General features: G+C 46.7%; 1 protein-coding gene across 5 annotated transcripts in view; it reads right to left on the reverse strand.

Moving 5' to 3' along the window:
* Positions 1-23,135, reverse strand: part of SGSM1 (small G protein signaling modulator 1) — an 80,612-nt gene extending 57,477 nt beyond the window's left edge. For 2 of the 5 annotated variants that reach the window (XM_030583136.1, XM_030583135.1), the window contains exons 1-2: positions 23,075-23,135; positions 22,941-22,984 (exon numbers count right to left, since the gene is read on the reverse strand). In XM_030583136.1, the coding sequence (XP_030438996.1) occupies positions 22,941-22,984; positions 23,075-23,093 (63 nt within the window). In that variant the 5' untranslated portion in view covers positions 23,094-23,135. The remainder of the gene's footprint in view (positions 1-22,940; positions 22,985-23,074) is intronic. The other 3 variants (XM_030583138.1, XM_030583137.1, XM_030583140.1) reach the window with 2 other exon arrangements.
* Between the last annotated feature and the right edge of the window lie 4,834 nt (positions 23,136-27,969).

The following is a 27,969-nucleotide window of genomic DNA, read 5'->3' on the forward strand; positions in this document are numbered from 1 at the left end:
AGTTTCCCCCTCTGTTAAATGATGAGAAGTTGAACACAGACTTGCTTTACAGGGGTACTGCAAGGCTTAATATTTGTCATGCACTTTGAGACTCTTGCTTGGAAAACAACCGTGTGAACAATAATAAACAATGTGTTATTAATGAAATAGAAGCAACCCTGGCTGAATGGGCACTGACAGCTACCCACAGCCAGTCTCACTCTGTAAGTCTTGACGTTCACTTTCCCTGTTGGTGCTTTGCCCTCCTGGCGTATCACTTCCTTGCAGTAGTGACATAATGTTGTCACACAGAGACCTCACTTGGGAGAGGCCAAACCCTGCCAGCTGATGCAGCCAACTAGAAGAGCGGCTCTCACCGTGCATCCCCCAGCATCTGGCTCTCACCAGGATACGCCTGGTGCACATGCCACAGCCTCACCCAGGGAACTCTAGGAAGGTGTGTCCCTGCAAGTCACTGAGGGCTCCCATCTCTCTCTCTCAGCTCCGTGCAGCTCTGATTTACGCCCCCAGCTAGCATCAGTTGCCACAGCAGTCAGTGAAGGTTCAGCAGGGTATCTGGCCCTTAAAGTCTGAAATTATTTATTTTTAACAACTTCCAAGCCACCGATTTTCTCTCTTTCCAGTTTTTCTAAAGCATCTTGCTGTTCACTATTCAGTGTTATGACATGCAGTAAAATTCACTGTGTGATGCTTATCGTGTTTATGAAATGTTCCACTTACAAGGATGCTTATATCTAGGATGGTCTCTTAAGAAGCTTTTTTAAATTTCTATTTAAGGTTTGACCGAAGAAAGCCTACATACACTAGGCACTTAATGATTACCGTTTGGAAAAATTAAACTCCTCCAGAAGAATTACCCAGGGTCAACTGTGCATAATTGTCAGCTTGACAGAGGGAGTTCTTTTCTGAATACAGATATCAAATAAAATCTGTAAAGCCAAATCCACCCCGGTCTCTTGAAGCAAAATGGGTCAGCTCTCAGTGCGCCTCCATCTCCTACGTGCCTGTGACTAATAGGGGCTGTTCTTGAACCCAGGAGGAAGCAGGATCTGTGAAGACTGATTATAGCTGTGGGTCCCAGGTGGTTTAAATTGGCTGACACTGAGTCAATTACTCTCAGCAGAAAATGTAATATAAATCAGCAGACAGGCCCTAGACACCTGCATCCAATTCGGTAGCTAGCACTTCTCCCTTTCCAGGAGCTTTGAGGCATCACGGTCTCCTCCATGGGTCCTCAGGCAGCCCTAAGACCACATCCACCACCCAGCAGCACACTGGTACTGGCAGGGAACGCAGGCTGGTGGACCCTAGCTCACCAGAGGTACCGTCCATGAAGCTCCTGATTGGAGGAGAGGTCCGGCCTCTCCGATTGGATCAGATTTGCTATATAAGACAGAAGGTGGCACAGGACGTTGACTGTGCAACTAGGTGAATCCCCGGATGGCTGCTACATTGGACCCTACCTCCCTGCCCTGCTCCTGGTCCCTGACTTGTTCAACTTCCCTGTTTCTGTGCCCCACTTCTAGCATCTGACTTCAACGCTGACCCATGGCTTGACTCCTGACTCGGGCTCTGGTTTCCAACTCCTGCTCCAAGCAGACCTCTAGGCCTTAGCACACTGCTCTGACCACCTACGTCCCGGTCCATGACAAGAGCTAGCGTTGGCTCTCCCACCACAACAGGAAGGGTGGTCTGGTGGTTAAAACACTGGTCCAGAAACTTGGATTCAACTCCCAGCTCTGAGGTAAAGTTCCTGCATGATGGCGTCTCTAGGCCTCAGTTCTCAATCTGCCAGAGGGGGAGGTTCACTGTCCCTTTCTTCACCCTTTGTCCATCTTCTCTCTAGATTGTTAGGGTTTCTGGGCCTGGGCCATAGACACAGCACCTAACGCAATGGGGCCCAGGAGGATGATGACTGGGGCATCTAGACGCTAACAATGCTGCTGCTGCAACTGCAGTCCCAGTTGGTCTGAGAGGATGAGGAGACAAACCGTTAGGGCCCAGATATACGAAATCAGGCTTTACGGTGTATAGCGGAGACTCAAGGCTGCAAGACAACACCCAGGATGGGAAGACGCTTGAAACGCTGGGAGATTTGTTCCATTACTTACAGTGCATACAAGTGTCCACATTGATGGTTTCATGACTCGGCACTTCTGATGTCAACAACCCCCCAAGAATGAGCAGCAAGAGCCCGCTGGGTCTGCAAGGGACTGAGCTGAATTCCAATTTGAAGTGAGCCCCGCACATCGGCCTGAGGGACAGGCAGGGCATCCGCGTCCCTCTCTCCATCCAGAGATAATGAGCCACCCGGGCGGACTTCAGATGCTGTGGACTCTGCCCTGCTTTGAGAGCTGCTGCATTTACAGCATGTTGAGAAACAGCTGATCTGAATGCAAAATGACCAGCCAATGTACGGAACCCTACCACTGGCCAGGTAAACAACGTGCATACTAATAGGGGCTGTTCTTGAACCCAGGAGCAAGCGTCCAGCCGGTCTCTCTTTAACCACACTACAGCCACGGCGTTCACAAATGCAACAAGGGCTTTTCTCCCAGTCAGCTCTGGTCACTGAGCCACACCCTCACCCTCATCTCTGGCCAAACGCTGCAAACAGCCAAATTTTGGCTCATTTTGAACCGAATTCTGCCCCCTCCCCTGACAGTGAGCCATACCTGCCTCGGACAGCTGGCTGGAAACACGGCATTGCTGGCAGAGCATGACATGATGAGGGGAGCAAGGCTGTCAGCAGCCAGCTCTTTGTTTAGTAAGATCGTGGATGTGGATGCCTTGTCTGCTCTGCCCAAGTGACCCAGCAGTAAACACAGCAAGGACAGACCAGGTGTAAGCTTCATTCTGCACCTCACTTCCATTGTTTCAAGAGTGCTTTGTTCAAAGCCTCGATAAAACAGATGGCCCCACTAGACCAGAATGGGGTGAGACGACTTACTAGAATGGGAAATGAGGAAAGTAAGACAAGAAGACTCCCTCTTCAATAGTCTGGATATTAGCCAGGTTTGGACTTTGACTCTTGCCTAATCAGAGAAATTAGAGGTGGAAGAGGCCAATTAGGTGCCAGCCAGTCTCCCAGGAACCAATGCCAGGGCATCCCTACCACAGACGCTCTACTGCTTTGCCCAGTTTAGTTTTAAATGTCGCTAGCAATGGAGTTTCAACCTCTTCCTGTGAGACACAAGGCACCGGTCTCAAGGCTCTTACCACTCCATTTTTCCTAATATATAGACAAAAGTTTCTTTGTCCTAATTTCATCCCTTTGCTCCTAGTTATATGCTCTTGCGTCAGCCGGGGCTATATACAGGCCTCTTCCCTCCTCCATATCTGGAGTATGCAAAACTTTGTCCACCTCCTTCTAATCTCAGGAGTATTCTGACTAGAGTATTATAGACGAGAGCTACTGCCTTGCCGTGCTGTGCTCTGACACCCCTACACACAGCGTGTAGAGTAAACACACGGTAAGCCTGGGAGCTCTTTGGGGCTGGGAGGGACTGTCTTTTTGTTCTATGCTGTACAGTATCTAGCACAAAGGGGTTCTGGTCCATGACTATGGCTCCTGGGAGCTACCACGATGCAAGTAATCATCATCAGCAGCATTTACAATGCACAGAAAAGAGGCTCCCAGAGATGCAGTTTAGTTGAAAATTACACAGCTGTGAAGAAAAGTGGCAGCGTATTGCTTGAGCTTGTCAAGCTAAACAACATCAACCAAAGAAATGTTTAGTGAAACAAAAAGGAAAAGGATGTGTGAGACGGGGGGCACTCAGGGGAGAGAGATGAAACTCGGAAGGGTAATGAGAGCAGCAAGCCAATGAACGCAAGACTCAACTAACTGTGCAAAATGAAATATTCATGTGACTGCACGTAAAAGAGAAAACATTCAAGGTAGGACTGAAATTCTCAGTGCTTCCCTGACAGCAAAAGGCTGAGAGGGGGTTTGCAATCCAAATCCTGTACAAGTGGATTATTAAATCACTGCAAATGGACCAGAGAGAGCAACAGTATAGAACAAAACCTGCTGAGGTCCCTTCCAACCCTGATATTCTATGATTCTAAAACTAAGAGAGAGCCAAAACGAGACACAACCACCAGGCCTAGAGAACAACAGACTGGAATTGGGATGGTCAATTCACAAACTTGCTTCCCAACTAGCAGATGCAGCACCATATGACTGAACATTTTTGGTGATAAAACAAGCAGTATTTGACTGGCCATTCTGTATCATTCTTATTCAATATTTGGGCGGGATGAGAGCTCTGCTACGATTGTACAGCACCTAACACATGATTCTTTAAACAAAGTAATTGCCCCAGCAAATCCAACTCCAGTTTTGGATGTGTGTGGAATGGCCCCACTGAGCATATTTTGGTCTGAAGCAGAAAACCTTTAGAGAACAACCTGTTTGATAGATACTCAGCAAGTCAGTAGCACTGGCCCAGAATCTGAATCATAGCAAGGACTGGCCGAGTACCTCAAACATTAACCAGGCAGGTATATTCCTCTTTCCCTGCATAGTAACTGGTTGTGTTGTGAGTTCCTGTGGCACCATTTCTTAGAACACCAGACTAAGGCTAGGAATGCATGACAGTTATCTTGTATCTACCTAGTGCCTCATCCCAGAGCATCCCAACCCCCTTGACACACTTACGGAGTTCTACAGACTATTGACTTCATCCTTCATTGAACAGCAGCCACTTCTGGGGCAAAGCCAGTGGTAACCAGTGCACACCAATAAGGCACCACAGTTTAGGAGAGGAACCAAGAAATATAGTTGCCCATTGATGCTGCTAAGGGAATTTAGGGAGGCAGAATGCAATTACTCACACAGGAATCTGTCCAGGACAGCTGGCTTAATACAGAGAACGCCATGAGATCCAGAATGACCACAGTGATAAGGGTTTTATCCAAAAGACACCACATCCACCACACCACATGCAGCATCACTGCACCCTCACCACCACAGGTCTGTGCGCTGAGTCGGAGCAAACAGTGCTCCTTATTGAATTACCACCACCACTTCCCCATTGTGCACAGATGAAATAAGAGATTCCCTGCTCAAGTACAGACCCAGCCCAATGCTGCATAGCTTTCAGAGCCTGACAAGATCACAACCCAGGGGGCTATGGTTGCAGGTTGTTTATGATACTGTAATAGAAATTGCACTTCACCAACTGATCCTCTTATAAAGCTGGAAAAAGTGCAGTTCTGACATTCCAGGGGCAGGGCAGGACAGATACCCCACGTTTAGCCAATATTTACCGCAGAAAACACTTGAGCTTCCACTACAAATTTTCCATTGCAGCATTTTTATGCTAATCCATAACAAAAATCACATAAGCTCAAGACCTATATTAATTTCTGACCCAAAATGCTAAAAGCAAATACTGCCCACTAAAACAGAATATGTCTTCTTCCAAATCACTGGTTCATACGGTGCGAATCCGTGATCGCCACACAGCCAACATCCAGAGTTTAAGCAAAATAACTATTTTAGTTTTTCACCCTGTCCTGTTCATTCCGTGGTCCCTATTTATCATTTTTAGAAGTGGATCAATATCTGTCAGGAGACTGAATCTTTAATCAAAGCAGTCTCAGAGATTAATCAGTAATCCAGACACCTATCCGTCTACAAGGCTACACTTTGCACAGGGAGGGTCACTTTTTTGGCAACTGAGCTCTCAAGAGGCCTACAGAGAAATGACCAGGTGAATTCCATTTTAACTCTGCAGAAATAAAACTCTTCTTAGTCACTGTTACGGTGGGAGAGCAAAGCCATGCCTGACTCAGGGCCTTATTCCAGACTCGTTTCTGCAACTTGTTTTTATACCTTTGTATCCCTCACACTTATTTGCTCAGGTTTATGGAATTACTGCTGACTTCAGTGAGTCCGCTCATCTGCTTCAAGTTAAGCATGTGACTGTTTACAGAATCGGGCCTGGGTATGCAAAACTGGGGCAGTAGGCAGGGAAACGGGCTCCATGTCAGATAACTGGAAACCACTGCAAGCACATATCTCAGACCTGAACTCCAAACCTAGTCGGTGGCGAGGGCCAAACCTGGGCCTGTTTCAGCTACACCCAATCTCTAAAACCCAGAGTGCACACAGGGATTCAGGCTCTTGTCTCCATTTGCTACAAAATGCCCAGGGTCACACTTTGCCTCTAACCATAAAACCCCAAACCAAGTTGTCGCAGTCATTTGTCTGCATGCCGTTCCTGGCCCCCATGATCCTTGCTGTCACTGCTTCTTCAGTGTAACGCTGAACATAACAGCAGTAAAGACAACAGCCGGGGTGCAGGGACCAGGAGCTAATGAATAAATTCCAAGTTTAATGAGTCTAAGCCAATATTTACCCATAACATTGCCTTTCACTTGGCTAGGTTTTTCCACCTAACTTGCCGCATGCTATTGCAAACAATGTGCCTTCTATATTAAATTATATCTGCATTCACAATTTCCTTTTCAATAAGGATGGCAAGGCTGTTTTATTGATTACACACATGTGTACCAAGCACGGTCTCTTCCAGCTTTTTGGCTCTGTAGAATAGTTTATACTAAACTCAAAGTGGACAATCTGAGAAGTATCATACAAGCAGAAACATGCACTGTTCACTTCAAAATCAGAGCTAGTTTCAAATACCAGAGGGGTAGCCGTGTTAGTCTGACATCAGGAATGGTAACATACAAAAGCCAGTAGGAGAACACTTCAATCTCCCTGGACACTCAACAACAGATTTAAAAGTAGCCATCTTTCAACAAAAAAAAATTCAAAAACAGACTTCAAAGAGAAACTGTTGAGCTACAATTAATTTGCAAACTTAACACCATTAATTTGGGCTTGAATAGGGGCTGGGAGTGGCTGGCTCATTACAAAAGCAATTTTCCCTCTCTTGGTATTGACACCTCCTCATCAATTATTGGGAGTGGACCACAACCACCCTGACTGAATTGCCTTCAACACTGGTTCTCCACTTGTAAGGCAACGCCCTTCTCTTCATGTGCCAATATATATTTATGCCTGCATCTTTAATATTCACTCCATGCATCTGAAGAAGTGGGTTTTTTTACCCACAAAAGCTTAAGACCAAATAAATCTGTTAGTCTTTAAGGTGCCACAGAACTCCTTGTTGTTTTTGTAGAGCTAGTTTCCACTCTTTCAAAGGCAACAGCACTTAAACCTGACACAGCAGCAGCTCTCAATTTGTCTAGTGTCTTGCCCTTCGAGTGCTGTGGATCTGAATATCCTCCAGCCACGTCCACACATGCAGGCTGGCATTTCTGGAAGTCAGGGTCGGCATTTTGTAGAAGGCTGCTCCGAGAGTCGTTGCAGAGATCATGAGCTTTCAGCTGGGTCTGGCACATCCAGGTCAGTTCAGCAGGAATCTTTGAAGGATGTTGATGTGGATAAGGCTCTGGTCTGGGGTTCAAGAGTGCTGGGGTCAGTGTCTGGATCTGCCAGACTCCCTGTACAACCTTGGACAAGTCACTTCATGTCCCCGTTCCCCATCTCTAACATGGGGATAATACTGCTGTTGTCCCTATGTCGAGCTGTAGGAGATGTCTGTGGCCTTGCAGATTGGCTGCGCGGTGATGGAGAAATCAGTGATACACTTAAAATGTAGCCCGACAATGCAACCCCCTTTAGCTACACATCAGCATCCGTCCTAGAACAGAGGTGGTCACACAACATGCAGGCAATCCCTTCTTCCAAAGATCTCAGCCCAGCACCAATGCCCGGGTCCCAGGGAGCAACTCTGCTTTAAGAAACTACTCTAGTAAGAGACCAAGGTAGAGAGCAAACTCTCCTGTTGCACACAAGCTCCCTCTCCCAGAGCCTTGAATAACACCACCACCACACAGCATGTTTCCGGAGACTCATTTTTTTGTTTTTTAAGGTACAAGTAAAGCTTATGTCCATCTTGGAAGACAGGGCAACAGCATCACCTAGTGACACCTGCCATAACAACACTTCCTTTCTGCCACCTCTTGCCTGCCTTGTACATGTCACTTATAGGCTCCTTGGAGCAGCCATGGTTTTCCCCCCATGAGTGTATACACTGCCTAGCACAATGGAGCCTCACACTTGGCTGGGGACTGTAGATACTACTGTAATAAACAGAATCATAGGACTGGAAGGGACCCTGAGAGGTCTCTAGTCCAGTCCCCTGCATGCAAGGCAGGGCTAAGTATTATCTAGACCATCCCTGACAGGTGTTTGTCCAACCTGCTCTTAAAAATCCCCAATGATGGAGATTCCACAACCTCCCTGGGCAATTTATTCCAGTGCTTAACCACTCTGACAGTTAGGAAGTTTTTCCTAATGTCCAACCTAAACCTCCCTTGCTGCAATTTAAACCCACTGCTTCTTGTCCTATCCTCAGAGGTGAAGAAAAACAATCTTTCTACCTCCTCCTTGTAACAACCTTTTATGTACATGAAAACTGTTCTCATGTCCCCTCTCAGTCTTCTCTTTTCCAGACTAAACACACCCAATTTTTTCAATCTTCCCTCATAGGTCATGTTCTTCAGACCTTTAAGAATTTTTGTTGCTCTTCTCTGGACTTCTCCTACCACCCAGATGGCCAGAACGATGGGAAGGGACGAGCCCAGAAGCCTCTTTATAGACTCTTCTGGTCAGCCAGGTTACACTGCATGACACTAAATATAACCACTGATGGCGGCAGCCGTCTGCTTACTACGGGCCAACTGTCAGCCAGGCAGGTCCCCAGAGACGAGCTCTTGGAGGCGTATGGCACAAAGGGTTAACACGGAGCAGGAAGTGCAACATACCCTACTAAATGCTACACCAGCCTACTTTGCAGCTCCCTGCTCTCCAGAATAGCCTTCCAGCAGCTCCATGCCCGGTGTCACTTCCCATCGCAGCGCAAAGCATCTTCTTCGATTTGCAATGGAGAAGCCCAGAGGCCCCTGGAGATGGCAGGGCTGCCCAGACATGCAACGAGATGAGACTGACAAGAGTAGGGAGGAAAGAGAAGCAAAGAGAGGGAAAGCGATTTGCCTAAGGTCACAGGGCAGGGCAGGGCAGTGCTGAGCAGGAAACAGGGTCCTGGTCTCCCGAGCCCCAGTCCAATGCCCTTGCCACTAGGATAAAATCAGTAGGAACAATGTTGTACAAAATAAGCTTGTGTTGTATCAAGTAAGTGAGACACTGGAGAATATCAAGGAAGCCAGATGTCTGTCTGAAATTTAGAATCACTGTTCAGAATTATTCCAATTTTGCAGTTCTGGAAGGTTTATTGTAACTTTTATTCCAAGCCCATTGTCTGAATGTGTCTGGGGCTCCTGTTTCTAAATGCCCACACCTAGCCATGGAAAAAAGTAATCAGGAAAGTCGCCTTTCAGTGCCATCTCCAGTGCATGGCAGGCTGACACACACCCCGGCTCAGGTCCGCGATAACGTTCGAGCCTTTCATAACCACAGGTTTGCTAATGCAGCACACCCCAGGGGTTGCTCACAAGCAGAAATTATGGAAAAGCCCAACCAATGAAGATTTCCACAGCAATGATTATACCCTGCACTTGCTAAGTCACTGTTTTAAATGGGAATGAATGGCAATAAAGAGTCTTTGATTTAATAAATATCCCACTTGTTTCCCCCTTAATTTGTGAGCGAATGTAATATTCACAAGTGACAAGATCTAGTAGTGCTGGCCTGAAGCCATGAATGGGACAGCAAAATTCTAGGCATGCACTCCCACTCAGCTGCCTGCGCCCCTCACTCCTGACCGCACCACCCCAAGCAACCCAGTTCTGTACCAGGCATAGCTAGGCCACCACACATCACCAGCTCTGTCACACAGCTCTCTGCCGGTGTTCCTCCATCTTCACCTGCCATGCCCTTCCAGAGAGGAGGGCCAGTTTTGGGATATGCACCCCGTGGGATTCCAGTAACAGCAATCTAATGGTCACTGGACACTGAAACCAATATTCGAACCTAGTTCTCCAGCAAACTCCTAGGACCATCCAGCTTTTTTGCCGCCCCAAGAAGCAAAGCAAAGAAAAAAAAAAAAAGCCCGATTGAGCTGCCATCGAAGAGGAAGAGAGAGTGAAGGACCACCACCAAATTACCACAGAAGACCCGGACACGCCGCCCCTTTCTATTGGCCGCCCCAGGCACCTGCTTCCTTCGCTGGTGCCTGGAGCCGGCCCTGCACATAAATGTCATTTATCTGAGCCTCACCGTTTCCACTAGAAGCCTGCTCAGATTTTCTCTGCTCCCTTTCTCACGACGGAGACAGCGACTTTCTTTCCCCATTACATCTGAACATCACATTCCTTTCCAATGGTCTTCCTGGGTTCATGTTTCAGGTGGCTGCGGATCCTGGTTTCCCCTTTTACATCATTCACACTCGCCCTCTGCTTTAATTGCCCCGCCTCTCTCATATTTCCTACCCAGGGCCGGCTCCAGGTTTTCCGTCATCCCAAGTAGCGGGGGGAGGAGGGAGAGGAAGAAAGCCGCGGCAGCACAATCATGCCACTCCACTCTTCGGTGGCAGTTTGGCAGCAGCTCAAAGAGGAAGAGAGGGACTGAGGGACCCGCCACCGAATTCCCACCAAAGACCCAGACGTGCTGCCCCACTCGTGTGCGGAATGCTGCCCCTTTCTATTGGCCATCCCAAGCAGCTGCTTCCTACGCTGGTGCTTGGAGCCGGCCCTGTTCCTACCACATTAATACAAATAGCCTTATCCCTGGCATTTTGGCAGCTGAAATGGGATTTACAACCCAAAAAGTGTCAATCCCAATTCTTTACTGTAACTAGAAAAAGCTTTTATGTTCCTTTTTCCAATAACATTTAAAGCCTGAAGTCCATGCCCGTAGCAAATATGGCAAGTATCTGCTTTAAACTTGGGTTTGTTTTTGTATGTTTATTTTTCGGGTTCTTTTATAGGCCAGTATTTACTCTCACTTCCACTGCAATCTTTGTTTCACGTGCTTTTGATCATATATTTAATGAGTTCTTCCCTGAGACATTTTAACTGAAGGCTTTGGTGCCTACAATGTAAGCATGGTGGGCCCAACCTTGCAGTCCTCATTCAAGTCTCAATTCAGCAGAGCCCTTAAGATGAGACATAAGGACATGTTGAATTCTAAGCACATGTTTAAATGCTTTGCTGAATTGGGGCCTTATTTCTTTCAGAGCAAAAGCGCCAGTTAAAATCTAGAAGAGATGTCCAGTGGAAGGAATGCAGCATTTCTCCATACTGTGGAATTAGTTTATGATTTCATGTACCATAAGAACCTAAGGAATCTTCAGGGAGACAGAGGCCAAATTAAAGCAATTGTGGGCATGTCTACTCGAGAAAAAATTGGAAATTAGTTTACCAGCAGCGCAGATCAATTGGCGGTAATGCAGCTATTTTGCCAAGAGGTATTTCTCAGTGATAATGCTGCAAGACTGGTTTACCCTGGAATAGATGCCATGCTGGTAAGACACCTGCACCCTAATTAGACAGAGCCCTAGCGACACTCATTTGAAGATGTCCCTGTATTGAACTGGTCACTGGACTCAGCAAGCTGAAATCTCCTCTGGTTTTCACCTTGTTACTTGAACAGATGTAACTGTCTACATCTCTGAGACACATTCTGGGTGCTCTGAAACCAGGGGTAAAGTCTTTCCTTCTACATTCTTTATGAAGGTCTCAGAAAGGTTTGACTCAAAGGAACAGCACCCATGTTAGCATAGCCAACATCTCAGTGCAATCAGAAGAGAGAGGCTCCAATTCCCCTCCTCCCCTGGTTTCACACCAGTGCAATTTCACTAGAGTTACTCATGATTCACACAGGGGTACACGAGAAGAGAATCTGGTCCAGTGTATAGTTCCCATTCATACCTTCATTGGGTTGATCTGTGATACATACATTTCCACAGGATATATGTGGTCGCCACTAACATTTGCAGTAATACAGGGCCCGGCTGTAATTCATATGTCAAATATTTTACCTGTCAGAGAACACTAGAAATCCCAAAGAAGGACCAGTTTGGTGCACAAACCCTGCAGTAGAAGTCCAGTGATGTAGGGAATTGCAATCTAGCCCACCTCCAGGAGTGCAGCAGAGATTTACAAAGACAGGCGTGCAGAAGAGTGTAAAACAGCTCCAAGGATTTCATCTGCAGATTTTGCCTCAGCGCACTGACTAGTGAGCGTTCAACTCGATGGGCAGGATGGCTCAGGAATCAGCTCTGGGACACAGACCTCTCACCTCCAGGTATGAATTCAGCCTAGATCAGTCATTCTCACCTGAAGACTGATCGGTGGCCAAGGTTGAGAGTCTCTGTTCAATTCCTAGTAGACAACTGAAAACATGGCAAAACCCTTCATAACAATATCCCTCGACCAGAGAGCTTCTGAGGAGATCCAGGATGGGATGGCCCTGGAGACCCTCTAGGTCAGGACTGAGGCCCATTGGTGGGGCAGTGCAGGGAAGTGAACAGTTCTATTATCATAGGGCCTAGAAGCCCCAGTCACGGACCAGGCTCCCATGGGGCCAGGCACTGTACAGACACAGAACAAAAGACAGCCCGTTCCCCAAGAAGCTGACAGCCTAAGATAAGAGACAACAAATGGACGCAGACAGGGAGTACAAGGAGACAGTGAGCCAACATGAGTGACAGGAAGCGTTCACAGCACAGCAGTTGTAGCTGTGCCAAGGGCCAATGCAGGACTTCAGTCTCGATAAGACTGGTAATCCAGCACACCTTTCACGAGCACCAGATTTGCTTTTACATTGAAGAGATAAAGGCAGTGGAGTTGTTAATCTGGTTCCTTTAGAAAACAGAACCACAACATCCTGTTTTATCTGCCTTCTTTATAACGTTCACAGAATCAAGATGTGGGTGCTCTTAATAACAGGTTCATATTCTTTCCAGAAATGAACGGTCTGATTATTCCAAGGGCAGGTGCCAAGCAGATCTTTCAAGCACCCTGCGAGCTGCAGCCAAAGTCTGCCACTTATCAGCTTTAGAGTTTACTAGCTGACCATTAAATAAATAATCTAATGAACATGTGCCCTGATCTATTAGAACGCTGCCAACCCCAGAGCACACACACCATCTCTACCTAGAGATTGCACGGACTCTCTGTTCAACATTTCTGCAGGGTCACTAATGAACTGTTCCCAGTGAACTTCGGCATAGTCACTGAGCTACCTGCAAGAACACTTTACGGACAATCTGAAACGACAGAGTTATCACTACCACGCACACTGCCCAGACTAGGAAATGATCGGCATTAACACGTGTACACTAGTACATTGAGTCGGTAGGCAAAATGCTGCCCCCAGGCATGCTAGGGTAAACCCGAAGTATCCGTGCTCAGTTCAACGGACTTACTGCAGATTTGGACTGGTACAAGAGAATGCAGTGGTCCATGGGACCAGATCCTTGGCTGGGGGAAATCTGCTTAGCTCCACAAACCAAGCAGAGACTTTGGCCCTGTGTGTATAACGGTCACATGCTAGCTCACCATAATTAAGAAGCTGTTTGCTCTCACTGCCTCAGACTAACATGAGTATTACATTTGAAGTGTGTACCGGATGGGTAGTTCCCAGGCTCACATAGATCTGTTATTTAACAAACAAACACACACGGACACATAGGTACAAATTCTACTTTCAGCTGCATCTGCGCAAAACCACTGAAGTAAGAATTGTTACTCCAGATTTACATCAGAGAGATCAGATTTTGGCCCATCCTCTCCATGTTATATTTAACAAATAAATCCTTCCATATGCGGTCTGCAATTTCAATAACTTCAATGACACATTGAAAAGTGTGTTTCGCTGATAAGGGAGTATTCAAACAGCCAACCCAAGAGCATATTAACAGAAGTAAGATGCTGAAGAATAAATATTCTGGGTTAGCCACAGCAGCTACGTCAGTGGGAACAGTCATTGCGGTCATTAATTTTTCTCTTGCTCCAGTGACAAGGAAGCTTAGAAGTTTCTTTGAAAGAGAAGCACTGACAACCAAATGTAGAGAAAAAACAGCACTGCCAGCCCAAGCAATCAAAACTCCTGAGTCAGACCCCAGAAAAATGTTTGGATTAAAAAGGTGTTTAGTTCTTTTTATCAGCCTTCAGAGAGTTCTGATTTTCTGGTTTTTCTGCACAAACAAAGGCCGAAAACTTTAGTTTTAAAAAAAAAGGAAATTATGTGAGACCGTCAGTCACATGACTCAAGGAATGAGGACTTCACAGTAAAATCCCAAGAGCTGGCAATGCAGATTAAGACATAACATACTTTGAAGAGGCATCATTTGTCCAGTCAAGCAACCCCCTGCCCCAGCCCCTGTACACTGCTGTAGGTGTTCTACTGAAGGACTACTTACCATTGCTTTTAAAAATTCATTTTAATAGTAATTGTCCAAGTTAGCAGACCCAAGAAATGCTCCAAATCAGAGGAAATAATGCAGAGCCGGCAAGCCAAGAATACTGGCACAGGCAGCTCCTCCCCAAGGCCTGCCCAGGAGTGGGAGCGAATAACACCAGCCCAGGCTCCATCACTACCCCAGACAAAGGGCCAATTCTCTTCTCACTAACCCTGTTATAGTTTTGGGCCAGACTCATTGCTAGGCACAACTCCATTAAAGACACTTTTGCCAGCAGGGAATCCAGCCCATGGATGTCAATGGAGTTATGCCACTGAATCCAGCCAGTACCAGGGCACTCGGGTTTTAGATGGGAAGGGTGACTTCCTTTCACTCTGTATAACGAATCCAGCAGTCTCTCCCCATGGGCAGAGACCCATCCTTGCACTGTGCTCAGAGCACCAGACTGTTTAACCACATTTCCACTGAGAGATGGTCAGCCGCTCCATGTTCTTGTAGTCAATGAACCATCAATTTCAATCCTATTGACTCAGACCTTTGGCTTTTCTAGCCATGTTATTTAATTATTAATCGCCACTTATTAAATACAGCGTAACACCTCCTGCTGCTGCAACATAAATTCCATTGCTGTCCATGGGTCTGCACCGGATTACGCCAGGTCTGAGCCTGCCTACATGACACTGAAATTTCCTGACCCCTGAGCGGCTTGGTTGTTTTTTGTCCCCCTTTCCCCCTCCTTACCCTTGTATTAACGGCAACCTTTGCATCAAATGTGTGCGTGACACATGGAACACACAAGGGATTTGCAGATCTTTATGCCAGCCAACAAGCACTTTACATGACCTGGACATATTGCTAGTTAGATTTCATTAGGGAAATATGTTATGTCAAAATATATAGCTGAAACACAATGTTTAACGTGGCAATTAGCTAGCAACTGCCTCTCTTACATACACACACACACACACATGCACACGCACATGCACACTCCCTCTCTCTAAATGAAATTGATGTTAATGCAACATTAAAGCAGGGAACAAGCCAGGTAAACAAAACCCCAAGTGCTCAGAAGTCAGGAGATTCTAGAGTCCTATAGATAGGTTCAGACCTGGAGTAATCAGGTGCAAACCCACTTATAGCAATAGAACTGCACCCATTTACACCAGGTCTGAGTTTGACAACAGAGTAACACCTGCTTACACCAAGCCTGAATTCAGCCCTGGCTTCCTACTTGCATCATTGAATTTGCGCACGGTGCACATGTGTAGTAGGTTCTGTGCCTGTTTTCGTCATTAAATGCAAACTTGCATGCATGGATGTCGGTGGTGCTTTGGCAATACCGTGTGAAAGATGCTTAACTCTGGTCATTTCTGGACTTTCGAATGCTTGATGCCTCATAGGGTGACCAAACAGCAAGTGTGAAAAATTGGGATGCCGTTTGGGGGTAATAGGAGCCTATAGAAGAAAAAGACCCAAAAGTCGGGACTGTCCCTATAAAATCAGGACATCTGGTCACTCTAATCCCGCGGCTGTAGCCCTGTCTCAGGAAAGTCCACAGCATGCGACTGGCACCACGAAAACAACATTAATGTTGCACAGACACTTGGTTTGATTACGTTGTCTCATGAGCACCACGTTTGCCAAATACTAATGCTGTTTGCTAAGGCGCCTGTCCAGCCTGTCTTGCTTTGAAGCCATAATGCTGAATTTGTGACAAGGCAGGCATTTCCACGGCAACCGACTGATGCCACAAGCACACAGGAGGACTTCTTGGCTGCCCCAAATCGAGGCTGGGCTGGGAGGGGAAGCAGAGATCTCAACTGAAGCAGAGATCTTCCTGAAATGCTATCAAAGGGCACATGGAAAAGGAGGCAGCAAGGAAATTGGGTTTGGTATGAAAGTATCAGGGGGTAGCCATGTTCGTCTGTATCCACAAAAACAACCAGCAGTATCCACAAAAACAACCAGGAGTCCCGTGCTGCCACCGGACTCCTGGTTGTTTTTGATATGAAAGTTTCCCCCTAGGTTTGCTAGAGCCTGAGAAAGGAGCTGTAAGGAAGTGCTTTCATCTTCAGCCAGACAGAAAATGGCCTCTAGTGATTAGAAATATTGTTTTTAGCAGAGATCAATGCAGGCAGCCCAAGAAACAGAATATTAAGGCCTTTTCTCTACTTCTGAAGCAGGCACATTTAAAACGACTTGTATGTTGTAGTAGGGAGACATCCGAACGTTCCTATAGAATCAATACTTTCATTATAAACTTACAGCATTTCAGTCTCACCTTGGTTATGTCTGAACAGTCCTTACAGCTGTATAAACGCAGCGTTTGTTTCTGTCTTAATAGTTAATACTCAAACACTCTGATTCTCCAGGCATTCCCAATAATTCTAAATGAAACATAGAATAGTCTAACAATCCAGAAATGAGAGTTCACGCTGGCCCGAGCACATCAATATTTAGACTGATCGGTGCACACAGCCCAAGAATGGAGACACAGGCCATGCAAATATTGATATTGCTGACAATTTTGCATAACTTAGCTACAAACTCAACACTAAGGCTTGCATACCACAGAAATATAAGCAGGAGCTGGGATAGAGAGATTGATTTCTGTCCGTCTAACCCAGGATGGCATTACAGAAAATCTACAGCAGAACTCATCCAAGCTATCAAAATACAAGCAAAAGAGAACATCTAATGGATATGACTATAAAACATTGTTAATGCAACTGGGTGCGGCCAATCAATGACTATTGAAATAACTAAGCCTAGGCAGAACAGTGTACAATATAGGGAAACCAACCGTTCATTCACCAAACGCTTTTAAATGTCCACTTGCTGAGTGGCAAGTTAAAAAAGAAAAGCCTCAACAGATGAGTCAGTACAACAATTAGAGAGTTGATTTTCCTGTTTCATCCAGTTATTTCACGCGCTAGGACTGTTCACGTAACTAGCTCCTAGGTACATTGTGGGCTTGACTCCAGGGCTGCTGGAACAATGTTTACAGTGAGGGTGCTGAAAGTGGAAACTGTGTATTTGGTTGTTATTACTACTGCAAGCCAGGGGGTGCTGCTGTACCCCCAGCACCCCTATTTCCAGCACCCCACCTGACTCCCATTTGCCTTTCGCTGTGCAAGAGGGCAGAGCTGCTCTTTTGATCTGCTAGCATTTTACAATTTGCACTGGTGAATGTGACAGCACAAGGTGCAGGGTGGCGAAGAACTGGGCCCTACATATCCCATGTTCTTTCAGGTGTGATGCTGACTCTCCAGTGTGTGCTCATCTGCAATGCTACTACCTACAGCTGAGCAAAAAAAAAAAAAATACTGAACGTTTTAAATAAAAAATGCCTTTTCAATTAAGTGGAAGTTTTTGCAAGAGTACTTCTGCTTTTGTTGAAGTTTTAAGGTATTTTCAGTTTTTCAGTAACCTCCCTGCAAGCTGAACACTTTTTAGTGATTCAAAACCAAATATTTTTCATTTTGACAATAATCTGAAAAATCTGGAGAAAAAACAGACATTTGTAATTTTTCATGGAAAAGAAGAGACATCTCCCAGCTTGGTCGGCACAACAGGAACCATGGGCAGCTTTCAGAATTAACTTGATTTATTTCCATCCACTTGGTCCCAAAACATCTGACAAAAGGGACAGTAAGAGCAAAAAACACTTTAGGCCACATACTGTTTTCCTGAACGTGCAGCTCTCCTGGACAATCTGCACACAACAGCAACCTTCTGCAGTATGGCACCCAAGCACGGAAGCTGCAATGGGAAGTTGTATTGTGTTGGATAGTCAATGCAAGAGATTTTCAAATGATTTGTGTCACATATCTATCTGCTTGATCTAGTCAGGCCTTGTCTATCCTGGGGTTTTAGATGCCTGTTCAGCTGCACCACTGCAAACCTCTAGGGGGCGCCAGTATAAACTACTGCTTCCATCAGGATGGATTTACCCCGTTTCAAACAACTCACCTACACTAGACGTTTGCACCCGATAAGCTACACCAGAGGCTAAAACTCTCAGAGCAGATGAGACCTCAGTCCTGATTCAGCGGAACAAAAGTTAGCGTTTGTGCTAAAGTCTTAGGGATGCAATAAAGGGAGGAAATTCCTGCAGTGCTGCTATGCATGGGGAACCCCAAAGAGTTAAACCAATTCAGAAAAGAAAGATTGAGTTAAAAAAAATTAAGTAAATCCAATGAGTAGGGGAGACAGAAGAGATGGCAGTGCTGCCACAGACAAAAATGCCTAGGAGTCACCTATTTTAACTATCAGGAATGTCAGTAAATAATTATCTGCATAACCCAGAGATTTATTTTCTCAAATATTGTTCTTACTTCTAATGGAAAAAAAAGAAGAGGGAAGAGAAATGCAGCTCGGGCTCAACAGGGTCTGACCACATCTTGCTGAATCAGGGTCTTGGTGCCAGACCTCCATTGACTTCACGGTGCGTCGGACCAGGCACCAATCGCATTCACCTTCCTCAAGACTTTGCCAACAGCACTGTGTGTTCTGAGCACACAGAAACCATGCATTCGGACGCAGAGCTCGGGAAGCTCAGGTACTGCCAAAAAGTCCCATGCAAAGCATTCAAAAGAAAAACCAAATGTTTTGCAATCCAGTGTAGGTGAATGGGAGGAAATTCTGCAGTGTTTCTGTATCTGTTGCACAGAAGACACTGAACAGGGATATTACCATAATGCACTAGGCCTGAGGGCTCTTCAAAAAAAAGCAAATATCAGACTATGCTATATTCTGACATTCATGCATCCAGATTGGGGCGACGAGCTATTTCACTTGCCCACAGTGTCTTTTTTTTCCACTTTCTCTTCCTCTCTCTCCTTTGATACAGACTTAATCTTTGGCTGAATTTAGCTGGACCTATTGAAATGCTGCATGACATGGCTGCTCAACTGTGCCACAGAATGGCCCCAAAGAAAACTCTAATCCCAGACTGTGGCACAACTCCCCCGGGAACTAAGGACCATCCCAAATCTTACCATCTTCTACTCCAAGTGCAGGGCACATTTCTTCAACTTGCCTTCTCTAGCGCATGCAGAGCAACATGCACATTTTAAAACACAAAAAACGACTCCCTGCCCTGCGGGGAGAATGAACCACACAGCTCGTCATTTAAAGCACAACTGGAAGGCGCTCAATACGGTGACGAAGGCAGGATCAGAACCTACGTAGAATAAATTCCCCGACCTGAAGATCATGCCCATTGTTCAACCCTGTTTTAACTTATTCCATCGGGGCACTGAGTATTACTCATCTTCTTTGCTATCACCATCCCTGTCTTTACCACCTCAGACCTTCCAGAGGCTGCTTCTTCATTCTGCATCTGCTCTTTCTGTTCATACCAATTCAGGCAGAGTCACAGATGGACTGTAATTACAAGAGGTCAATTTAATTTCAGATGTTAAATAACTGTCATACTCTTCCTGTAGTGTAACAGCAGTTGTCAAGGCAACGAGAAGTATCTCTTTCCACCACACCCATCACAACAAGCATCAAGATGCGGAAGGGCACAAACTGGTTCGTTTGTTTGGCTCAACCACGTATGTCAGTCTTTTTGCTTTTCAAACCGTGTGTCCTGGTTACCTTATAAAATGCAACATGTCTAGTGGGGAGAGCAGGGGGCAAGGAGTCGGGAGACCTCAATTCTGTTCTTGGCTGTGCCAGTCACTCCCTGCGTAATCCCTTCCTTTCTCTAGGCCTCAGGTTTCATCTCTGTAAAATGGGGCTCAGAATGCTTACCCACACTGGGAAAAGATTTCAAAGTGAGAGGATGAAAAAGGCTGCGGGAGTGTAATTATCCATATGATACAGAGCACTCAATCCGAGGCAGCCCTAGACTGGGATAGTGAAAGCTGTTAATCTAAACAGAAACTGTGCAAGATGTGTTAAAAGGGAGACCATCACGCCAGACAGGCCTAAAATGAGCTCCCTAGCTGCCCCATCTTGTGGGCGCACACTCACATAGCACAAACATGCACGTGCAAGTCATTCGTGTGAGAGCTCAGAAGTGCTGAGACCAGGATCCTCAAACATTTTAACATGCTGCTGATTTACACCAAGGGAGCAGTCAGGCCGAGGATAGGGACAATTAGAGTCATTCCTGTCACTGGAGCAAACAGGGTGCTGTCCCACTCGGCGGGGGGGCAGGGGGAGACCTTATGGGAGTCACATTGCCGGCAACAAAAACATATTTACATGACACAGGACAAAGGAATTTGTACCACCAGCTTCAGAATGGCTTACGGCTACGAACACCAACCCAGCACTCGGCCAGAAACACTGAAGATGACACAGGCCCCACACTGGAGCTCGAATTGGATATAGGTATATCCGTTAACATGCTCTCGTTAGATTGTATTTTTGGTAGGGTTTTTATTTTGATCCCATGAGCCATGAATACTGCCTCACAGTGACATACCATACTTATGTGTGCAATTAAAGAAAATAAATACAAATAATTCTGTCAAAATGCAAGAGGAAGGGTCCGTGCATGGTCTGTGCGATGTACATTCCTTTAGGGAGCTCCGAAGCAGCGCGGGGACTCTAGGAAGGACGGCGGCACTTCACGGACCAGCCAAAAAAACCTGTTAAGACGATAACTAAAGATCCATCACCGGCAAGGAGGTGACGCGTGGAGGTGGCCTGGGATTAGGTCCAAGCCCAGAATCCTGCAGCCCCAAAGGGCACTGCTTTGCCTCAGTTTTTAAGCAGAGTAAATATTGGGCCTGGGAACTTTCCCAAAGGAGCTGACTAGAACCCAGAAAAGAAGGAAAAATAAAGGATTGAGATCGCTGAACTGGCATCCTAAGCTCACAGGCTCTGCTTGCACAAACAGCTGTCACTTCTGAGACTCCACGTAAGGCCGAGTCCACTAGAGAGAGAAAGCATACACTTTCCCTCGGAATTCTCTCACGCAGGTGAGTCAACGAGGGGCAAACTTTCCAAGCACCTCCTGGCAGTTCAGCTCCAGGACACCTGCTAACGCAGCCATATCCCCAAGCAACCCCTGGAAACGTAATGGTGTATTACCAAAGCAGGGCCTTTAATGGCTAACAGCACTTAGGCTGGAAGCTGTCTGGGGCAGGGGCATCTGTTTGTGCTGTGTTTGTACAGGACCTAGCGCCCGGGGCTCCTGATCCACGGCTGCGGTCCTAGATGCTAGCACAGTACAAGCAAGGACCATATCCTTAAGGGGTTTAAAATGGAAATAACGCTTCACATTTGTACAGTACCCTGCACCGAAGATCTAATATTAGTTAATGGAACCTCATAACATCCCTAAGAGACAGGGAAAGTGAGACACAGAGAGAGCTGAGGTGACTCTCCAAGGTCACATGGTGGGTCACAGGACCCACTAGAACCCAAGAGTCCTGGTTCCCTCTAACCACTAGATCCTGCTGCCGCTCCCCTACCTGTAGACAGCTATAAAAATCAGGTCTGAGAGTCCTTCAGGGAACGTCTGACCCTTCCCCTGACAATATTATGCTCTTTTCTGTCAACACAGCCAATGAAACCCTCTCAGTAACAGGCGCGAGTGACCGGGCAGCCAGCTAGCTTTCAAAATGCCATAAATCCAGTCGGGATTAACTTTCACCTTTTAACCAGCTAAAGTGATGTGTTCACATTCCAAACTACTCGCCTGCAAAATCATGTTAGAAAACCAGGGACATGTGCATGTACTAGCAGGGGTAGACCTGGCTCTAAAACAAGCCAGTGGCTGTGGGCGAAAAGGTGATATCCCCTACTGAAGCCCCTCTGGGAGCAATGAATCCCCCTCAGCTGAATCCCTTCAATGCAGGTCATTGAAGAGTCAGTCCAACAATTCAGGCCCCAGGCAGGGGATGGGATTCCTGGGGAAATCTCATGCAATCTCCCTGGATTGGAGCCACTCTCTCCTTTAGGTGCACAGCGCAGCCCAGGCCAGTAAAGAAAGCCACAGGGGTGAGTTTGGGACTGTTGGGTTTTTGGCTTCCTAACTGCTGCTAGTAATGACACAAGACCGACCCTGCTGGGAGCTGGGAGACAGTTATTAGCAATGGTCACAACAGATAAAAGCAGATCCCAGCACTACTGCGGGGGGGGGGGAGCAGAAGGGGAGACGTGCTCATCAAAACGACCCTGCACCCCAGATAAACCCCAGCCCTGCAACACCCCAAATCACTGGCTTCCCCGCAGCTCAGTGGGCCGGAGCGGCGACGGGGCAGCGTTCAGAGCGCACCCTTGCAGCAGTCACAAACAAAACGAATAAACCAGCTGGAGGAGGAATCAGCCCTACCCCCCCCCCACACACACACAGACAGCGAGAGCCATTCAACGGGCAGCCGGGCGCGCTGACCCCCAGGGCGCCCCCAAAACAACCTCTGGAGCATCCCCTAGTCTCCCCCGGACCTCAGGCTCCAGATGTGCAGCCCCCCCCAAAGCCTTCAGGAGCCTCCCCCAAAAAGCCAGACCCTGGTTCATCCAGATGCGCACGAACACCTGGTACATCCTCCATCCCCCACCCCCACATCTGGCCCCCGGGGGCTCCAGCTGCGCGGGCCCGGCCGCAGCACCCACCTCCTTCTTGACGGTGCGCAGGAGCCGCTGCCGGGTCTCCGCCTCTGCGGGAGAAAGGGGGAGAGACGCGTTAGTGCCCCCGGCGCAGCCCGGCCACGCCGCCCGGATCCCCCCGCCCGGGCGCCCCGTCCTACCCGCCGGAGCCGCGGCCATGGTCCTGCTCCTCCGCCGGGCGCCTGCGCCTCTGCCGCAGCCCGCGGGAGGGAGGGAGGGAGGCAGCGGCAGCCGGGCAGCAGCCGGGCTGGGCAGGGCAACGCCGCCCACTTCCAGGGACCGGCGGGCGGGGCTCCCCAGAGCCGGTGGGGCGCGTCTGGCTGCGCCCCCCCCCGCCCCCGAAACCCCCCATCGGCTGAGTGCCACCCACCCCGGCAGAGCCCGGCTGTAGGAGAGGCAGAGCCCTGAGCCTGCTGGTGCCAAGCGCCCAGGTGTTACCACCTGTGACATGCCACAAACCCAGCACCGCAACCCCCTCTCCAGCCGCCCCCCGTGGTATCCAGGGGGATACACAGAGTCAAGTGGGGTAGCTGGACCCAGAAACTGTTCGCATTTACTACCCCACCGTCCTGGGATAAAACTGCAGATCTTTCCACCCACCTAAAACATGCCCGGCAGATTAAATTATTTTTCTGGCAACTGGCAAATCCATAAACCGACCAGCCAGGCCAGTCAAATACCAGCCAGATGGTAACCCTATTAGCACATCGCCTGTGGCTCAGCACCTGTCTGCACCAACCCCAAGAGGCCATGTTCAGTGCTATCATCCCTAGGCTACGCACAGGAACTGAGGCCCAGAAGCTGAGGCCCAGCTCTGTTGAAGGCAGATAGGCAGATGTCAAGGGGAGTTAGGCACTCAAATACCTTAGTGACTTAGGGCCTAAGTGACTTGCTCTGGGTCATACAGGGCACCTGGGGCAGGGAATCCAATGGAGGTTTCCTAAATCACGGGCTAGCATCCTAACCACTGTCATTTAGTGAGGAGGGCAAACTTAATACAAATTTGGACCTCCAGCTACTCCATTTAGGTGGACACTTACATCCCCACAGGCCTGATTCAGCAAGCGCAAAGCAGCTTGCAGGCTTGAGGCCCAGATTTGTAGAATCAATTCTCTGCTGCTCACTTGCCTTTAATAAGCGATAAACAGGGCCAGCTCTAGGTTTTTTGCCACCCCAAACAAAACAAAAATAATAATAATAAAAAAAAAACTCCGAGAGCACAACTGCCAAAGCGAAAAAAAAAAATAAAAGGTGGCCGGAATGCTGCCCCTGGAATTGTGCTGCCCCTGGAATTGTGCTGCCCCAAGCACATGCTTGGTTTGCCGGTGCATAGAGCCGGCCCTGGTGATAAATAGCAGCAGCAATACCAGCTGCAGTTCAGTATCAGCAGGCTTAGCCCTTTCGCTCATTGCCACGACAGCTGATGCTAGTTATCCAAAATGATCCAGTGGATACTAATAATCCTCATTGGTTCAACCTATAAACCATTCTGTGACTCACACTTTGACTGTTCATGTTGTGTGCATGGTCATGTAAGTCAAAGGGTGCCCATGACCATTATATAAGCACTCACAAATATACTGGAGGCCTGACTCTTCTGCTCACTTACACCAGAGTAAAGATTCACATCAGTAGAGTTATGTCAGAGATGAGTGAAATTAGGGCCAAGCTGGCTGTATTTTGCATGATGATCCAGGTGGCTGAATTATGGTGCCCCTGGTGGCCGCCCTCATCTTTCATGCAGAAGAGTTGTAACCTACAGAGATAACCCATTGTTCTGTCTTGATCCAATAGTCTTGGAAATTATGTGTGGGCCAGATCCTCATCAGACATAAAGTGGCATCACCCCATTGACTCAGAGGAGCTATGCCAATCTACAGTAGCCTGGCCATTGTCTTTCCAGCATTGAGAAAGTAAGGATCAAGGAAGTGGTGATGACTTGGACAGAGCTAAACCACTGAACCCCATAGATATCTCAAAGAAATATTGTAAACTACATAGAAACATCTCCTCCTCTGTCTCATTAACATATTTTCTGTATTTCTCTTTCCTCGTTTGTTCCTAAGGACATTTCCATAGAAACAGATCCTTTGTTCCTTAGCAGTTCAGTTTCCAATAACTACAAACCATGTGAAAGATGAGGGCAGCTGCAATCAACTTCATCATATGCAAATAAGCTGCAGCCATCTGACTGCTGGCAGGCTGGTGATGCAACGCTCAGCTAGGCCTCAGTTTCTCTGATTGAAAAATGAGGTTAATACTGCCAGCTTCAGTGAGGCATAGAATTAATTTGTGTTTGCAAAGCATATTGAGATGCTCAGATGATCCATCTTATATAAGTGCAAAGTGTTATTCCCTATTCATATCATTCTCCTTGTGATCTTCATTTAGTATACCAAATTCTGTCCATGCCGGGGCTAGGAATCCAGCCAGGGCTGAGAATGCTGGAAGCAGCTCGCAACACCATCCAGGTAACCACATATTCTCTCAGGTCCTGAGCAGGGTTCACGGTTGCGATGCCAGTTGTAATCTACCTACTGGGGTTTATCTAGGATATTTATGCAATTTCCTCAATAATTCCCCCTTGATAGCTGTGATCTTGGCATTCTCTTCATTTGGAGAAACACTGCCAGTCCCTTCAGACACAAGCTTAAAGCGAAGTCTCCTCTCTGAGATTGTGACTCTGATAGCCATCTGCCAACTGCAATTTATCTGTGTCGTAACTAAACACGTGTAAAATGAGGGGTCTTTTAATTCATAAAATATGCCTGGTCAGACAGAGAGCCATCTGCCACTCCTGTCTATTCTTTGACAGAATTTGGCTATAGAGAGAATGAAGGAAGCTTCTGAGAGCATACAGTTATTTCCAACTGGACGCATGTCAGGCGAATGTTTGCACTGATAGGCCTTGCTTTTCCTTTGCCTATACAGCAAGGTACTTGCTTCTGTTCTGGATGGAAGGTGTCAGATCAGTTGATACATACACTACATCAGGACCTTTATGGCTTCTGAGTGGGTGTCCCTGCCCTCTGCTGGATGGAATATGTTAGACCTACTTCTGTGTAGGGCAGAGTTCTCCCTTGCTTGAGGGCCACTCCTTTCATCACCAGGAACTGGCCTGTGTTTTCCATGCAGCCAAAGTCCATGAGTTTTATTCCTAGTGTTCTGTGTATGGCGCTTAGCTGATCACCATGCAGAATGTGTGCATATAGCTGGAAGCCACGGATCATTACAACCTACCTCTACAAATCACTCCGTGGCAAGAATCCCAGGAGGATGTGGCTTTGCAAAGAGCAATTAACCAGAAACCATGGACCCAAGATACATAGCAGATCCTACCCTATAGTTTATATAATGCACAGGCCTGTAGAGGCTCTGTGTAACCTGTCCTTAGTTATTTAAAATTAATCCATTTCAGGAGACTACTTCCTGGCAAATGATATGGAATATGCTGGCTTTTACTGTTTATTTGTTGCTAGCCAAGGTCCAGCATACTACAGAGAATATCCCAGGCATGTATCACAACGTCATCGTTCAGTACCTGTATAAGATACAGTTTGTGACGACTGTTTAATTTATTTTAATGTAATAAACCAGTACCCAAATTTTGTTACATCCTCTTGAAGATCTTGAGAGCTCCCTTGCTGCAGTACTTAACAACTGGACATACTTTCACTACATAAGAACAGCCTCTCAATTCCCCCTATGATCCTATTTAATTATTCCAAGATCTTTCATTTTTATATTTTTAAACAAAAAACCAAGGGCAGGAGACAAGACCTGGGGTCTTGGTCTTTTTCTGGGTGTTTTTATAGGGACTACTCACTCTTAACACTGGGTACAAAAACAATGGTCAGGCTGTAGGTGTCCCACTGACGGAGGTAGTTATCACCTAACTGTGACTTCAGCAGAGCTGTTTTAGGGTTTTCATGTGATGTGTAAACTGGGGGAGACAAGACAAGGTTTTGAAGCTGGGAAGGCAAATGATAAAATCACTGAGTCAAATGCCATTGAAGTCAATGGCAAAACTCCCATTATTAATTATTAGTTTATTATTTTTGTATTGGCTAATTACTGACACGCTCAGCACTGTGCAACTTACCAGTATAGGCAGACTTCACCCTACGGAGTTTACAGTCTAAAGTGATTTCAAAATGCACTGCAGGACTTAACCCACTACATTTATTTCACCTTCTTGCTTGTTGTGGGAGTCTGCGTCTTTCGTCCAATAAAATGCCTCAGTTACCTGATTGCGAAAAACCAGCAATTTACTCCTCAGTGTAGAGTGGGTCTCTTATCACAAGATGGTGCCATTGTGTTTGGTTTAGTACAGAAGCTTTCTGCTTTGTGTAAAATAATTGATATTGATTGAGCTGGACAGATTTAATAACTGATCCAGACAGTGTCCCCTTTCCTACTGGGAGGTCATCGCATGAGCCACTGGCATAATGCTGGTGAGAAAAAGCACATCTGGGCTTGTTTTATCCAAACCCAAACTACCAGATACTCCATCAGGGAAGAAGCAGATGTCAGGAGAACTGACCTGATGGCACAAAGCCCCCTCACTATTGAAATATTAACTTTAAGTGGTGTTTATCATGCGACCCCTGCCACCCCCCCGGCCACCTGAGATAATGGAACACTCCGTTGCTGGCATCAGAATGCAGGATTGTCCACTAGAGCAGGACAAAATATTTTCAATAAACGGTAAATTAGCCAAAAAATGCATTTTTCAGGGCACTGAACCAATGCAAATTCAGTTCGAAATCAGCGAATAGTTTCAGATAAAAAAAACTGAAAAAAAATCAGCAATGTCCAAATGATCTGTTTCCTGTTTAAACAACCCTTCAGTTTCAAATCAACACTCAATTATTATTTTTTTGTTTGACCCAAATTAAATGTTGAGGGTCTTTCATTTTACTGAGAAAAAAACAAAGAAAAAATGGTTTGGGTTCAAAATTAACCAATTATATTCACTCAGTTCTATTATCAAACCTAAAGTTCAAAAATCATGAATCAGACCCCAGATAATCAA

This window comes from Gopherus evgoodei, chromosome 13 (assembly GCF_007399415.2).
Source record: "Gopherus evgoodei ecotype Sinaloan lineage chromosome 13, rGopEvg1_v1.p, whole genome shotgun sequence".
Lineage (NCBI taxonomy): Eukaryota > Metazoa > Chordata > Testudines > Testudinidae > Gopherus > Gopherus evgoodei.